At 45.0% G+C, this 17089-nt stretch overlaps 1 protein-coding gene across 3 annotated transcripts in view; it reads left to right on the forward strand.

Moving 5' to 3' along the window:
* The window catches only part of LOC137095144 (ubinuclein-1-like), a 77987-nt gene that overhangs the window by 46078 nt on the left and 14820 nt on the right, over positions 1-17089 (forward strand). For all 3 annotated transcript variants that reach the window (XM_067461446.1, XM_067461445.1, XM_067461447.1), the window contains one exon: positions 2912-3161. In XM_067461446.1, the coding sequence (XP_067317547.1) occupies positions 2912-3161 (250 nt within the window). The remainder of the gene's footprint in view (positions 1-2911; positions 3162-17089) is intronic.

Below are 17089 nucleotides of genomic sequence, written 5' to 3' on the forward strand. Positions count from 1 at the left end.
CTCCTTTGCCATGGACCGATCACCACCTGATCAGTTTTAGACTAACTGTGTCTTCTAACCTTCGCAGGGGTGGTGGACCCATTAGAATGGTCCACCCCAGGAGACTTATGGATCCAAATGGCTTCCTGACGGCTCTTGGGGATTTCTCCACCTCGTTGGCTAGCGACACTGTCGATGCTCTGGTCTCTCACTGGAATAGTGAGTTGGCCAGGGCAATTGACACTATCGCTCCGGAACGCCCCCTCTCGAGTAACCAAGCTAAACCAGCTTCTTGGTTCACTGAGGAGCTGGCAGAGATGAAGCAAAAGAAGAGGAGGTTAGAGCGCGTGTGGCGCCAGAATCCCACCAATCCAGCCCAAACACACCTGAATGCCTTTCTTAAGGTCCTATGGTGTGGCAATAGCGGCGGCTCAGAAAATATTCATCACAGCCAATATTGCATCAGCGAAGAATCGTCCAGCGGAGCTTTTCCGAGTTGTCAGGGGCCTGTTAAATCCGCCAAAAAGTGAGGCCTCGGATAACTTGGTGGCTCGCTGTGAAGCATTTGCTCGATCCTTCGCGGATAAAATTGAGCGGATTCGGTTAGGTTTTGACGTCATATTAACGGCAGTCTCTGGGGATGTAACAAGAGCATCTGCTTGTCCAGGTTTGTTGGATTCTTTTCAATTGGTTCAGCTTGAGGATGTGGACAGGATCCTTGGAGAGGTGCGACCCACCACATGCATCCTAGACCCCTGCCCATCCTGGCTGATTAAGGAAGCCAGAGGGAGTTTGGCGGAGTGGGTGAAGGTGATGGTTAATGTCTCCTTACAGGAAGGAAAATTTCCAGCGAGCTTAAAACAGGCTATTATAAAACCGCTGTTGAAGAAACCATCACTGGATCCCACTCAATTCGACAACTATCGGCCAGTTTCCAATCTCCCCTATTTGGGCAAAGTCATGGAAAGTGTGGTGGCAACACAACTCCAGGGGTTTCTGGTAGACACCGATTATCTAGACCCGGCACAGTCTGGCTTTAGGCCGGGACATGGAACTGAGACAGCCTTGGTCGCCTTGGTAGATGATCTGCGCAGGGAGCTGGACAGGGGGAGTGTGTCCCTGTTAGTTCTGCTGGACCTCTCAGCGGCCTTCGATACCGTCGATCATGGTATCCTTCTGGGGCGCCTCATGGACATGGGGCTCGGGGGCACTGCTCTGCAGTGGCTCCGATCCTTCCTTGAGGGACGGACCCAGAAGGTGTTACTGGGTGACACCTGTTTGGCTCCGCAACCGTTGTTGTGTGGAGTCCCACAGGGTTCAATTCTGTCCCCGATGTTATTTAACATCTACATGAAGCCGCTGGGAGAGATCATTCGGAGTTTCGGGTTGAGGTGTTATCTCTACGCAGATGATGTCCAGATCTGTCACTCCTTTCCACCTGTCACCAAGGAGGCTGTCCAGACCTTGAACCGGTGTTTAGCTGCTGTATCGGACTGGATGAGAGCTAACAAATTGAAATTGAATCCAGACAAGACAGAGGTCCTACTGGTCAGTCGTAAGGCCGAACAGGGTATAGGGTTACAGCCTGTGTTAGACGGGGTTACACTCCCCCTGAAGACGCAGGTTCGCAGCTTGGGAGTGATCCTGGACTCATCGCTGAGCCTGGAACCCCAGGTCTCGCCGGTGGCTGGGAGAGCTTTTGCACAATTAAAACTTGTGCGCCAGTTGCGCCCGTACCTTGGGAAGTCAGATCTGGCCACGGTGGTCCACGCTCTTGTTACATCCCGGTTGGATTACTGCAACGCACTCTACGTGGGGTTGCCTTTGAAGATTGTTCAGAAACTTCAACTAGTCCAGCGAGAAGCAGCCAGATTGCTCACCGGAGCAACGTACAGGGAGCATACCACCCCCCTGCTGCGTCAGCTCCACTGGCTGCCAATCCAATTCCGAGCACAATTCAAAGTGCTGGTTTTGACCTACAAAACCCTATACGGTTCCGGCCCAGTGTATTTGTCCGAATGGATCTCCCTCTACATCCCATCTCGAAGCTTAAGATCATCTGGGGAGGCCCTGCTCTCGACTCCGCCACTATCACAAGTGAGGTTGGCGGGGACGAGGAGCAGGGCCTTCTCAGTGGTGGCCCCTCACCTGTGGAACTCACTCCCCGGGGAGATAAGATCAGCGACTTCCCTTTTGACGTTCAGGAAAAAATTGAAGACCTGGATCTGGGACCAAGCCTTTGGTTATTCTAGCAACTAAAGGATCTGATGATAAATAAGGACAGATGGAATGAAATGCACATACGGACTCTGAACACTGAGCATGAGATTGTTTTGCTATTTTTACTATGTACTGATGTTTTTAATTTGTTAACTGTTGAATTGCTTTCTGTATTATTTGTTAGTTAACTCAGGCATCAAATTGTGCCTTCGTCTGTAAGCTGCCCTGAGTCCCCTTTGGGGTGAGAAGGGCGGGGTAAACGTAATTGAAATAAATAAATAAATAATAAAATCTGACCACGATGATGGGTTGCCGAAAGACTACTGCGACCCCTCCTCCCCGGCCCCCCAGCCTGGCCTGCTGATGCACTCTGAAACCCGGTAGTAAAAATATTGGACTCGCTCTTATCAATGGCTTCAGGTATCCATGAGAAAGTGTAGGTGCAGGGTGTGTTCTTCACACATTCATGTTGTTTACAAACCATCATCCCTCAAAATGTAGCTTTGACTAGTTCTGAAACAAGCACGAAGCGTAAATATTTTACCTTGAGTCATACAGTTGTCAAATATTAGCAAACTTTAATTGTCAGTAATGCCTGGTGACCAAGGAAGGTCAGCGTTCCTCCTGGGAAAAGCCAGAGTTCATTGATATACTTCTCAGGACCATATCCATTCTCATGGGTTCTCTCTCTCCCCCCCCCCCCCCTTACCAGAAGGGAGCCAACGGAGCAGTGCTACTCACCAGTTCGTCTTCCTTGAACGTCCTCTCGACCTACAAGCCCAGCAACCCCAAGCTGCCTGCGACCCTCAGCTCTACCCCGCTGGGAATCATCTCGCCCATCCATTCCTTCCCACTTCATGTCATTTCCTTCAGCTCTGAGTCACCGCCCAAAGCCGGGGTGTCAAAGGATGCTATCGTGACCGGACCAGCCCCAGGGACTTTCCACCATGGTCTGGCCCATAGTAAGTGATGCCAGTGGGGAGTGGCCCTATTGTGGGGTTCGAAAGTGGCCATTCTGCTTGCGCAAGAAGTAATCTCAATTGGGATATGTTTGAGGAGGTCTCGGGTGGTATCTCTCTCTCTCTCTCTCGCCCCATTTTTCTTTGCCTCCAGAGGCAAAGAAGTGGCCCTCCTTCTGGATTTCAAGTTTGCATATAATCAACCCCCCAGATTGTCTGGGATTCAGGACCCCCGCCCCCCGAAAGGATAAAACTGCAAATAAAGAGATCTAGCTATTTGAAACCTAAGAAAACACCTCTTTAGGAATTTCTGGATCTTTCAGCATGACTTTATGGCCAAGTTTTGCTGGAAGCTGAAGACTCTATCCTGAGACAGTATCTCAGGAACCATACACCACAAGTCCCAGATCACAATCTATTGCACCATCTGTAAAATCAAGAATGTCTGAGTTTAACCCATATCTACTTCTCAGCCTCTCTGATGCAAGGAGTGGGCAGGGTTTTCTCCTGATCTGCTAGGGGCTAATACCATATTAGTGCCCTTTGGGTACCAGTTCGCAGATTACCATTTGATGTAAGAATGCTCTAAATGACCAACTTTCAGGCCTGTAGCGAGGGGGGGGGTAGGGGTTCAACCCCCCCCCCCCCGAAATCTTTTAGGTTTAAAAAAATAAACCTGGTTTACTCATTAATTTTAACTGGTTAACCAAATCCCCATGCTAAGTCTATGAGACACAATTTTTTTTATTAGTTTTCAATGCATATAAAATTTTGACTTCATAGGATACAGGGAAAGTGTGGGAACAATGGGTTATAAGACAGTAAGAGAGTGGGAAATGGGAAGACAAGAAACGCAGAAGAGTGAAGGGGGGGGAAGCAGAAGGGAAGAAAAAGGAAAAGAAAGAAAAGAAAGAAAGAAAAAGAATAAAGGGAGAAAAAGAAGGGGCGAAAAAAGAGGGGGGAAGGGGCGAGGAAGATAAAAACAGTCAAGAGGTTGTGATGACTTCCAGGATGACTCCGGTTGACTTGTCTTTTATTTTGTCTTTATTACTCTTCCTATTGCCGGATCATTTCTAGGTTCTCGTTTTTTATGTACTCAATTTTTCCTATTCGGTTTTTTGTGTCTTTAAGTTATTATCCGCAATTCTTTGAGTAAGTCCATACTCATTATATCCCAGATCTTCGATAACCAGTTCTCCATAGTTGGCAATTCCTTTGTTTTCCATAGCTGTGCAAATTTTAACCTGGCTGCTGTTATAAGGTATATGAATAGTTTATTTCTGTTTTGATCCATTTCGAAATCGGTTAAGCCTAAAAGGAAATATTCTGGTTTGATATCAAAATTTATTTGCAAGATCTGTTCCATTTTCTTGTGGATTTCCCTCCAAAGGTTTTTAGTTTTTTTTACATTTCCACCATACGTGGATAAATGTGCTGACTTCTTTTTCACATTTCCAGCATTTGTTACTTGTCCTTCCTTTATTAATTTTTGCTAATTTCTGGGATGTTAGGTACCACCTATAAAACATCTTGTACCAGTTCTCTCTAAATTCCGTGGAATATGGTAGTCTTGATTTTTTTGTCCAGAGTTCTTCCCATTCTACTATACTAATTGATCTGCCTATATCTCTTGCCCAGTCAACCATTACTTCTTTCACTTGTTCTTCTGTTTCCCATCTCAGCAATTGTGAATATATATTTTTAATTAATTTGGTTTCTGTCTTTAATATTTTGTCCCAAAATACTTCCTTTATTTCAAAGCCTACTTTCCTGTCAATCAGAAATTTTCCTTTATCTGCCAGTACTGGTACCATGACAGGGATTGATAGATGTTCTTTAATTCTTCTTGTGTTTTGATGTTTGTTGTTGTTGTTGTTCATTCGTTCAGTCGTCTCCGACTCTTCGTGACCTCATGGTCCACGCCAGAGCTCCCTGTCGGCCGTCACCACCCCCAGCTCCTTCAAGGTCAGTCCAGTCACTTCAAGGATGCCATCCATCCATCTTGCCCTTGGTCGGCCCCTCTTCCTTTTGCCTTCCACTTTCCCCAGCATAATTGTCTTCTCTAGGCTTTGCTGTCTCCTCATGATGTGGCCAAAATACTTCAACTTTGTCTCTAGTATCCTTCCCTCCAGTGAGCAGTCGGGCTTTATTTCCTGGAGGATGGACTGGTTGGATCTTCTCGCAGTCCAAGGCACTGTCAGAACTTTCCTCCAACACCACAGCTCAAAAGCATCTATCTTCCTTCGCTCAGCCTTCCCTAAGGTCCAGCTCTCACATCCGTAGGTTACTACGGGGAATACCATTGCTTTGACTATGCGGATCTTTGTTGCCAGTGTGATGTCTCTACTCTTCACTATTTTATCAAGATTGGTCATTGCTCTCCTCCCAAGAAGTAAGTGTCTCCTAATTTCCTGACTGCAGTCTGTGTCTGCAGTAATCTTTGTCCCTAGAAATACAAAGTCTGTCACGGCCTCCACATTTTCTCCCTCTATTTCCCAGTTGTCAATCATTCTTGTTGCCATAATCTTGGTTTTTTTTATGTTTAGCTGCAACCCGGCTTTTGCGCTTTCTTCTTTCACCTTGATTAGAAGGCTGTTAATCTATTTTAAGTATTTGATTGTATGTCAGCCACTTTACTCTTGGGATTTCTCGCATATGCATTGCCTCGTTTGGTGAGAACCACATTGGGGTTCTGCTATAGAATCTATCTTTATACTTGTTCCAGGTTTGTATGAGGGCTGTTCTTATAAAGTGATTCTTAAAGTTTCTTTCTTTTTTTGATTTCCCTTTCCATACATAACTATGCCACCCCTGAGTCAGGTCGTGGCCTTCCAGTGCAAGTATGCTCCTTTTGTTGTCTATGAGGCACCAGTCTCTTATCCAAATAAGTGCTGACGCGTCATGATATAACTGGAGATTGGGTAGAGCAAGCCCTCCTCTGCTTTTGTCGTCTATCAAATTTTTGAATTTTATTCTATGTTTCTTCCCCAACCATACACATTTCCTTATGTCCCTATGCCATCTATCAAACATTGCTTTTGTTCTTATTATGGTCAAGTTTTGGAATAGGTAGAGTACCTCTGGGAGAATGTTCATTTTAATTACTGATATTCTCCCCAATATAAAGAGATTTAGTGATTCCCATCTTTTTAATTTTCTCTTTATTTCTGACCATTTCTTGTCATAGTTGTTTTTCTGTAGTTGTGAATTCTTGTTGGTAATTATTTTTCCCAGGTATTTGACCTTACTTACTATTTTTATTCCTATTTTTCTTTGGAGTTCCTCTTGTCTTTGCTTAGATATATTTTTGGTTAGAATTTGTGTTTTGTCTTTATTAATTTTTAAACCTGCCACCACTCCGAATTTCTCTATCTCAGACAACCATTTATCTATTTGTTCCAAAGGATCTTCTATGGTACAAACCACGTCATCCGCGGATGCGCGAACTTTGAGGAACTGTTTCTTTGTTTTTAGGCCTATCAGATCTTTATTCCTCTTTATATTTGTTAATAGACTTTCTAAGGCCAGAATAAACAACAAAGGAGACAGGGGACATCCCTGTCTTGTTCCTTTCTGTATATGTATGGGATCTGACTGATTTCCATTCACTGATATCCGAGCGATCTGATGAGTGTATATTGATTGGATTGCATTTATTAAATAGTAGCCTGCATCCATCTCCTTTAATATTGCTGTTATAAGGTCCCAGTTGATGTTGTTGAATGCTTTTTCAGCGTCGAGAATCAGCATTGCAACTTCCCTTTGTTGGTTCTTCTCGTAGTACTCTATAGCGTTTATTGTTCGGATGTTATCTTTTATATTTTTCTTTGGCAAGAATCCTGCCTGTTCTGTTGATTCTTTCGCTCAGAATTTCTTTTAGTCTGTTTGCTATTATATTGGAGAAGATCTTATAATCGATGTTTAATAGGGATATGGGTCTATAGTTTCTTACCTGCATGCTTTCCGTGTTGTCTTTATGTATTAGTGTTATTGTTGCTCTTTTCCATGATTCTGGTATTTTTTCTTCTGTCAGGGCTTTATTCATAACTTTTTGCAATGGGATGATGAGTATGTCTTGGAAAATTTTATAATAGTTGGCCGTAAAGCCATCTGGTCCTGGTGATTTATTTATTTTTAGATTTTTGAATACTGCTTTTATTTCTTCTTTTGAAATTTGTGCATTTAATATCTCCCTTTGATCTTCTGTTTCAGAGTAAATATATCTTCTCTTATTTCCCCTAATTCTCTTTTTAAAGTTGCTTGAAATTCTGCATTTATTTCCTTTTTTATCTGTCATTTCCCCTCTTAATGTGACTGTTTTTTGTCTTGTACTGTTTGTATTTCGGCATGTAGCTTTAGTATTTCTTTCATAATATATTTTATACTACATTCTTCTGTTGTAGAGTCCTTCCTTGGAGTTTCAGCTAGAGAGTCTTTTCTTGCGGTTCCTTTTTTCTCTTTCTCTTTGTCTTTTTCTGTTTTGTTTTTTTATTGTTGCCATTTTGGAAAAGATTTCCTGGAACTTTGGATTTTTTATTATTATTTTTAATCTATATATTTTATATAGATTATAGCTGTCAGCCCTAGCTTCTGCCAACCTAGTAGTTCGAAAACATGCAAAATGTGAGTAGATCAATAGGTACCGCTCCAGCGGGAAGGTAACGGCGCTCCATGCAGTCATGCCGGCCACATGACCTTGGAGGTGTCTACGGACAACGCTGGCTCTTCGGCTTAGAAATGGAGATGAGCACCACACCCAGAGTCAGACATGACTGGACTTAATGTCAGGGGACTACCTTTACCTTTATATGATATTTTATTGTTATTGTTATTTTTATTATTGTTATTGTAATTTATTTATTTATTTCAATTTTTGTTTTATTGTTTTTTAGTTATTATTATTGTTATCATTATTGTTATAATAATTTTATTATTACTATTTTTATTTGTGTTTTGTTTTTTATTTTATTTATTTAATTATTTATTTTAATTTATTTCTTTATGTGATTATTTGTTATTAAATTGTCTTCCTAGTTGATTGCGCAGTCTCAATTATTTGGAATTCCCCTTCTCTAATGTTATTATTTGTATACTTTCCTTTTTTTAATTTAAATTATTATTATTTTTCTCTTCTCTTGTTTGTTTTGTTGTTGTTGTTGTTATTATTTACTGTTATATTATTTTTATTTATTATTATTATTATTTGTTTTATTTTTTTATTTATTTGGTAGCTATTTGTCTTATCTCTCTTATTATTATTATTATTTTAGGAGTCTCCCTTTTTATTTTTTATTGTTTTAATTAATTGATATATTTTATTATAATTTTTATTTTATTTATTTTTGTATTTTATACTTTTTGTTTTGTAATTTTATTTATCTATTGGTTTACTGAGTTTAATGAAGGGAGAAGGTTCTCTGTTTATAATTGTTCCTTAAGCTTCTGTTGGTCGCGTTATCCCTCCTTAGAGGAACGGAAGCTGTCATTTCCAGACCAGATGGAATGGCTCGAGAAATATGCTGCCTACCGGGGGCAAAAATACACCATATCACTCAGAGGCTCACCAGGCTCCTCAAGCCTTATCACCATCCTCCTCTCATGTTGATTCATGTAGGAACCAATGATACTACAAGGCATACGTTTCAAAAGATCACAAATGATTTTCGAGCTCTAGGAGCAAAGCTAAAAGAATGTAATGTACAGGTGGTCTTTTCATCCCTCCTCCCTGTTGTAAGACACGGACCCACAAGAGCCAGAAAAATAGTACAGGTCAATGACTGGCTTAGAAAATGGTGTCAGGAGGAACGCTTTGGCTTCCTCGACCATGGCCTGCTTTTCCAGGATGATGGCCTACTGGCAAGGGATGGGGTGCATCTCACACAAGAAGGAAAACACCTTTTTGCTCACAGACTCGCAAACCTCATTAGACACACTTTAAACTAGGTCCACCGGGGGAGGGGGACAACAGCCTTGCGAACACTACTTTACCCATAATGTCTGAGAATCGCCAGAAGTCTAAACGGAGGGCTGCACAAACACAACGAGGACCAAGTACCAAAAGCACAATAATCCCAATTAAACAGCTCAAGGGAAGATCTCAGGGGCTCACATGTCTTTACACTAATGCACAGAGCATGGAAAATAAACAAGACAAACTCCAAATTTTAGCACAACACCACAAATATGATATCATAGGGATCACTGAAACCTGGTGGGATGACTCCTATCGCTGGAATGTAGATATCGAGGGGTATAACCACTTTCACAGAAACCGAACAAAGGGGAGAGGAGGCGGAGTAGCCTTATATGTCAAAAACTCTTATGCTGCAGAAGAGATTCAAGACAGCAATCTGGGAAACCAGCTTGAAATCATCTGGATAAGAATCAAGGGAACTGGGACTCAAAAAGATGTCGTTGTAGGCATCTACTACAGACCCCCAAGCCAGGAGGAAGAACTTGATGAAGTCTTCTGCCAACAGTTGACCAAACAGGCACAGAGAAGAGATGTAGTAGTCATGGGCGATTTCAACTATCCCGATATTTGCTGGAAAACAAACTCGGCCAAGAGTACAAGGTCCAACAAATTCCTCGCTTGCCTTGCAGACAGTTTCATGGTCCAGAAGGTAGAAGAGGCAACAAGGGGATTGGCTACTCTTGATCTCATCCTAACAAATGCGGAGGACCTGATCGATGCGGTCGAAGTGGTAGAATCCTTAGGGGCAAGTGACCATGTGCTTCTGCAATTTGAGGTACAAAGGAAGGCCGAAACTAAGACAAGTCAAACCCGCATTTTGGACTTTAGGAGAGTGATTTCCAAAAAATGAAGGAAACGCTGAGCAGCATTCCGTGGACACAGATACTAAAAGACAAGGGAGTTACGGATGGATGGGAATTTCTCAAGAGTGAAATACTCAAGGCGCAATTGCAAACCGTGCCAACAAAGAGAAAAAATAGGACACGTGCAAAGAAGCCAGAATGGATGTCCAAAGAACTTCTAATTGTGCTAAGACACAAAAGAGACATGCACAAGAAGTGGAAAAAGGGAGAAATCACCAAAGAAGAATTCAAACAAATAGCCAACACCTGTAGGGAAAAGGTCCGCAAGGCTAAAGCAAAAAACGAGCTCAGACTTGCCAGGGACATTAAAAACAACAAAAAGGGCTTCTATTCTTATGTCAGTAGAAAAACGAAAAACAAGGAGGCGATAGGACATCTTCGAGGAGAAGATGGGGCAATGCTGACAGGGGATAGGGAAAAGGCAGAACTACTTAATGCCTTCTTTGCCTCGGTCTTCTCACAAAAAGAGAGTCTTCAACCTCAGCAAGATGGAGTGGATGAGGGATTGGAGGACATCCAACCCCAAATTGGGAAAGAAGTCGTCCAGGAATACCTGGCCGCTCTTAATAAGTTCAAGTCCCCAGGGCCAGATCAACTACACCCCAGAGTATTGAAGGAACTAGCGGAAGTCATTTCGGAACCATTGGCAACCATCTTTGAGAGTTCTTGGAGAACGGGAGAAGTTCCAGCAGATTGGAGGAGGGCCAATGTGGTCCCAATCTTCAAGAAGGGAAAAAAGGATGACCCAAACAACTACCGTCCGGTCAGCCTCATGTCGATACCGAGCAAGATTCTGGAAAAGTTTGTTAAGGAAGCGGTCTGCAAACACTTAGAAACAAATGCAGTCATCGCTAATAGTCAACATGGATTTATCAAAAACAAGTCATGCCAGACTGATCTGATCTCTTTCTTCGATAGAGCTACAAGCTGGGTAGATGCGGGGAATGCCGTGGATGTAGCGTACCTGGATTTCAGTAAGGCCTTCGACAAGGTCCCCCATGACCTACTGGCAAGGAAACTAGTCCAATGTGGGCTAGGCAAAACTACGGTGAGGTGGATCTGTAATTGGTTAAGTGGACGAACACAGAGAGTGCTCACTAATGCTTCCTCTTCATCTTGGAAAGAAGTGACAAGTGGAGTGCCGCAGGGTTCCGTCCTGGGCCCGGTCCTGTTCAACATCTTTATTAATGACTTAGATGAAGGGCTAGAAGGCATGATCATCAAGTTTGCAGACGACACCAAATTGGGAGGGATAGCCAATAGTCCAGAGGACAGGAGCAGAATTCAAAACGATCTTGACAGATTAGAGAGATGGGCCAAAACTAACAAAATGAAGTTCAACAGTGACAAATGCAAGATACTCCACTTTGGCAGAAAAAATGAAATGCAAAGATACAAAATGGGGGACGCCTGGCTTGAGAGCAGTACGTGGGGAAATGATCTTGGAGTCCTCGTGGACAACAAGTTAAACATGAGCCAACAATGTGATGTGGCGGCAAAAAAGCCAATGGGATTTTGGCCTGCATCAATAGGAGCATAGTGTCTAGATCTAAGGAAGTAATGCTACCCCTCTATTCTGCTTTGGTTAGACCACATCTGGAATATTGTGTCCAATTCTGGGCACCACAATTCAAGAGAGATATTGACAAGCTGGAATGTGTCCTGAGGAGGGCGACTAAAATGATCAAGGTTCTGGAGAACAAGCCCTATGAGGAGCGGCTTAGGGAACTGGGCATGTTTAGCCTGAAGAAGAGAAGGCTGAGAGGAGATATGATAGCCATGTATAAATATGTGAGGGGAAGCCACAGGGAGGAAGGAGCAAGCTTGTTTTCTGCTTCCTTGGAGACTAGGACGCGGAACAATGGCTTCAAACTACAAGAGAGGAGATTCCATCTGAACATGAGGAAGAACTTCCTGACTGTGAGAGCCGTTCAGCAGTGGAACTCTGCCCCGGAGTGTGGTGGAGGCTCCTTCTTTGGAAGCTTTTAATCAGAGGCTGGATGGCTATTTGTCAGGGGTGATTTGAATGCAATATTCCTGCTTCTTGGCAGGGGGTTGGACTGGATGGCCCATGAGGTCTCTTCCAACTCTTTGATTCTATGATTCTATGATTCTTCTTGTTGTCCTTATTGAGTTTTAATTGTTTTTGCAGTCTTCCTATTCTACATTGCTATTCTAACTCTTTGTCGTGTCTATGTGGCTGTAGATATCAATTTTTTCAGTGATGATCCTTTATTTCACAGACTTTTCCAATCACTTTCTGTCCTTTAAATTGGATTGCTTGTTTTCCTTGTTCGTCTTCCTTCTTTATAGTTTCCTCACCATAAGTCTTTTCTTCTTTCGGGGGCTCTTAGCTCCTATGTTCCTTCAGTCAGTTTGGGCTTCCCCTGCCTCTGTGTTTCAGTCTCTGTCTTTCACCCTGTCTTAGTTGGTCTGCTTTAACTTCCTTATTCCCGTCAGTTGTACGTTGAGTGTTGTCTCTTCGCTCTCTTCCCAATAACGACACAGGACGCCAATCCGTTATCAATCAGGAACATTTACTGCTGGACATTCATACACGAAGAAAGCCAGGATTGGCATACAGCTGCAGGTTGACCCTTATATACCCTCCCTCATAATTGAATTCCCTTTCCCGCCGACCGAGAATCCCCCGCAATATTCCCCGCCAAACACCAACTGCTTCCTCCCCAAGGCCACCAGCTGCATATCCTTATCAGTTCTCCATGTCAGGATTCTGGTTTTTTGCGCCAACTTCCAAGGCCAGGAAACCGGTTCCTGACATGACGTCCCCCTCCTCCTCCTCTTCTTCCTGGAAGGGAAATACATGTCACTACTATACTCCTTCTTTATCTAGCGGACCTTGGTATTTCTTTAACAGGCTACAGTGAAATGTTGGGTGTACTTTCACCAAAACCTTTGGCAATTTCAACTTATACGTGACATCGTTTATTTTGTTGGAAATTTTAAACGGACCGATGTATTTTGGAGATAGCTTCCTGGAGGGGGTGTTCAATTTGAGATTTTTGGTGCTCAACCACACCAATACCCCTTCCTCCAGCTTGTCTCCCTCCCTCCTTTTCCTGTCTGCAAATAACTTATATTTCCGTTGGGCTTCTCTGAGTGATTTCGCCACTTCCTCCCAACTCACCTTCACTTTATCTGGCCACCCTTCCTTTCCCCAGGGTTCCTCCTCCCAACTCGGCAATTTTGGCAAAGGGGTCACTTCCATGCCGTAAACTATTTCAAAAGGGGATTTCCCTGTAGACGCATGACAGGCTCCGTTATATGCGACTTCTGCAAATGGAATTAAGTCTGCCCAGTCGTTCTGGCAATGATTTGTGTAGGTTCTTAGGAATAATCCTAACATTTGTTGTGTGCGCTCAACCCCCCCGTTGGTCATGGGATGGAACGCTGAACTCAGGGTCCTTTCCACCCCCATCAATTGCATGAACCTTTCCCAGAACTGGGCCGTAAACTGCACCCCTCGATCACTGATCACCTGATCGGGACAGCCATGTAACCAATATATATGTTTGATAAACAGCTCAGCCAACTTTTCCGCGGATGGTAGTTTGGGTAACGCTATGAAATGCGCCTGTTTCGAGAACAAGTCCATCACTGTCCATATGTAGCGCTGACCTCGACTAATTGGGAGTTCGCCCACAAAGTCCATGGCGATCACACTCCACGGTCTTAATGGCTCTGCCACCCTCTGCAACAACCCTTTTGGCTTTTGTGTGGGTACCTTGTTTTGTGCACATGTATTACACCGGGACACGTACGACTTTGCGTCACCCCTCATTCCGGGCCACCAACATGGGCGTGCCAGTAATTTTAGGGTTTTCGTAACCCCCCAGTGTCCTGCTCCCTTGCTGCCATGGCATCTGACCATCATTTCCTCCCGTAGGTTGACTGGGATGTATAACTTTCTATTTACGAACCCCAATCCATCCTTCCACTCCACCTTTTCCCTGTTCTTCTCCAGCCACCCATCCTCCCTGCATGTCTGCCTTATCTCCTCCTCTCATCCCCCGTCCTTGCTCTCAACCCCCACCAGCCTTTGACTGCGCTCTGTTTGTGCTCTGGTTTGCACTGCCATGCCCCACTGCCGCTCTGAGAAAATACTACCCTTCGGGCCCTGCCCCCTCCCTTCATCTTCCGGCATTCGTGACAACGTGTCCGCGACCACATTTTGTCTTCCCTTATGAAACTTCAGCTTAAAATCGAATCTGCTGAAGAACTGCCCCCACCTTATCTGCTTCGTTGACAGATTCCTGGGGGAAGTTCTTATGGTCGGTCCATACCTCAAAGGGTACGCCGCTTCCCTCTAGTAAGTGCCTCCATGTCTCTAGGGCCCTTAGGATTGACAGGGCCTCCTTTTCCCACACTGGCCAGTTTCGTTCAGTTTCGCTGAACTTTTTGGATATGAATCCGCAAGGTTTCAACCTCCCTTCCGGATCCCTTTGCATCAAGGCGGCCCCATAGGCCCAATCTGATGCGTCACAATGGACCACAAACGGCTTAGTCAGATCAGGGTGGACTAGGACAGGTTCTTCTGTGAACTTGCGTTTCAGTTCCTCGAACGCCCTCTGGCATTCTGCTGACCAATTCAATTTTGCTCCCGGGGAGCGTACCTTTACCGTCTCTCCCTTTCCCTTTGTTTTCAGCAATTCGGTTAGGGGCAGAGTCACCTGAGCAAAGTCCTCTATGAACCCCCGATAAAAGTTTGCAAACCCTAGGAACGACTGTAACTGCTTGCGTGTTTGGGGGGGTCTCCACCCCCTGACATCCTCTACTTTTGACGGATCCATTGCCACCCCTCCCCTGGAGATTCGGTATCCCAGGAAATCTATCTGTTCCTTATCAAATTCACATTTTGGCAGTTTTGCAAACAATTTTGCTTCCCTCAATTTCTGGAGTACCTCCCTCACCAACCGAACATGGGATTGCCTATCACGGCTGAATATAATCACGTCATCTACAAAGCAGTACACTCCACGGTACAGTAACGGGTGCAAGACCTCATTAATCATTTGCATAAATGCTGCTCCAGAGCCTTTTAGCCCAAAAGGACAGACGGAATATTCGAAGTGCCCTAGCGCACGGGTAAAAGCCGTTTTCCACCTGTCCTCAGGCCGTATTCGTAACTTACAATAGGCCTCAATTAAGTCAATTTTCGTAAATACCCTTGCCTCTGACAGTCTCGACAGCAAGTCCTTGGTTAGAGGCATTGGGTAGTTGTTGGTCGTGCTTATGGCGTTCAGCCCCCTATAGTCCACGCACAACCTCAATGAGCCGTCCTTTTTGTGCCTAAACAGCACTGGGGCCCCCAATGGGGATTCAGATGGCACTATGAACCCCCGGGCCAAGTTTTTGTCAATGTACTTCCTCAGTTCTTCCATCTCCTTGACCGACATGAGGTATAGTCTACTCCTAGGTAGCTTAGCATTCTCATTGAGTTCGATTTTCACCTCGACCCGTCTTGGGGGAGGTAGCTGATCCGCTTCTATCTCGTCAAACACGTCCTCAAAGTCTCTATACTCGGGGGGGGGGGATCTCTTGCATTCTGCCTGCCATGCTTCCCTCCCCCTTACAACATTCCCCCTTCTCCTTGCCTTGGAAGCTTAGGCTGCCCTCCCTCCAATTGATTCGTGGGTTTGCCTCCTTCAACCACGGCATCCCCAATATCACATTGTAAGTTGCTATAGGGGAAACCACAAAGGTTATGCCGCCTTCCCAGTTCCCTATTCTGCATTTCACTCCCCCCACTTCGAATCGCGCCGGGGCCCCAGCGGCTACCGAACCGTCCAGTTGTGAAAATGCTATAGGGGCTGGCAGGGCGGCCTTCTCGCAATTCAGTTCCTCTGCCAATTCCGGGGTCATAATGTTCCTGGAACAGCCACAATCCATGATGGCTTTGCAGCTGGCCCACTTCCCTTCCCCTTCTAGCCTTATCGGGAACACTAACATCCCTGGGTTATGACTCACCAGATCCCCCGCTGGGGCCCTGTAAGGGGGGCTCTCTTCCGCTCTCTTCCCAGCGGCCGGTCTAAACTTTGACAGAGGGGGATCCCCCCCCCCTTTTCTTTGCTGGCAAACTGCGGCCCGATGCCCAACACGGCCGCATACAAAACAGCCGCCTCTCTGCTCCTTGGACCCTCTGGCTGGGCTTTTCCCGATCGCGCCTCTCTCCGTCCTCTGACTCTCCTCCTTGGCTCTCGTCTGCTGCGGCACCGCCCCACGATGTCTCCTGACCTGGGCCAGGGTCGTCTCGATGCGGCCCGCCAGCTCGATCCATCCGCCTATCTCCTCCGGATCATCGCGATGAAGTGCCCAAGCCAAGATTTCCTTCCGCAGGCCTTCCTTGAATATTTGGACCTTAGTGGTACTGGACCATTCCGGCACCTTTTCAGCCCGCAACTGGAACTCTTCCACGTATTCGGACACGGAACGCTGGCCTTGAGTTATCGTCTGCAGCTTCTCCCTCGCTCGCACCCTCTCAAGCGGATCCCTGAAGCGTGCTTCCATCGCTGCCAGGAACCGCCTCGTGGATCCCAAGCATGGGTCATGCCTGGCGTGGAGCTGGACATACCATTCCGCTGCTCCCCTCCTCAGCGCTGCGCCCACTGCCCGCACTCTGCTCGCTTCCGATCCAAAAGTGAGTGCGTTGTCCTCTAGATATCCTCTCACCATGGTTAGAATAATTATTGTTGTTCTTTGCTGTTATAATTTTAGAGGGTTTTTTTATTCTGGTAGGCAGATTTTGTTCATTTTCATGGTTTCCTCCTTTCTGTTGAAATTGTCCACATGCTTGTGGATTTCAATGCTTTACTGTGTAGGCTGACATGTTAGTTGTTAGTGTGATCCAGCATTTCTGTGTTCTCCAATAATATGCTATGTCCAAGTTGGTTCATCAGGTGCTCTTCTATGGCTGACTCCTCTGGTTGAAGTAGTCTGCAGTGCCTTTCATGTTCCTTGATTTGTGCCTGGGCGCTGCGTTTGGTGGTCCCTATGTAGACTTGTCCATGGCTTCATGGCATATGGTAGACTCCTGCGGAGGAGAGAAGATCCCTCTTGTCCTTTACTGAATGTAG

This window comes from Anolis sagrei, chromosome Y, assembly GCF_037176765.1.
Source record: "Anolis sagrei isolate rAnoSag1 chromosome Y, rAnoSag1.mat, whole genome shotgun sequence".
In the NCBI taxonomy this organism is placed as follows: domain Eukaryota; kingdom Metazoa; phylum Chordata; class Lepidosauria; order Squamata; family Dactyloidae; genus Anolis; species Anolis sagrei.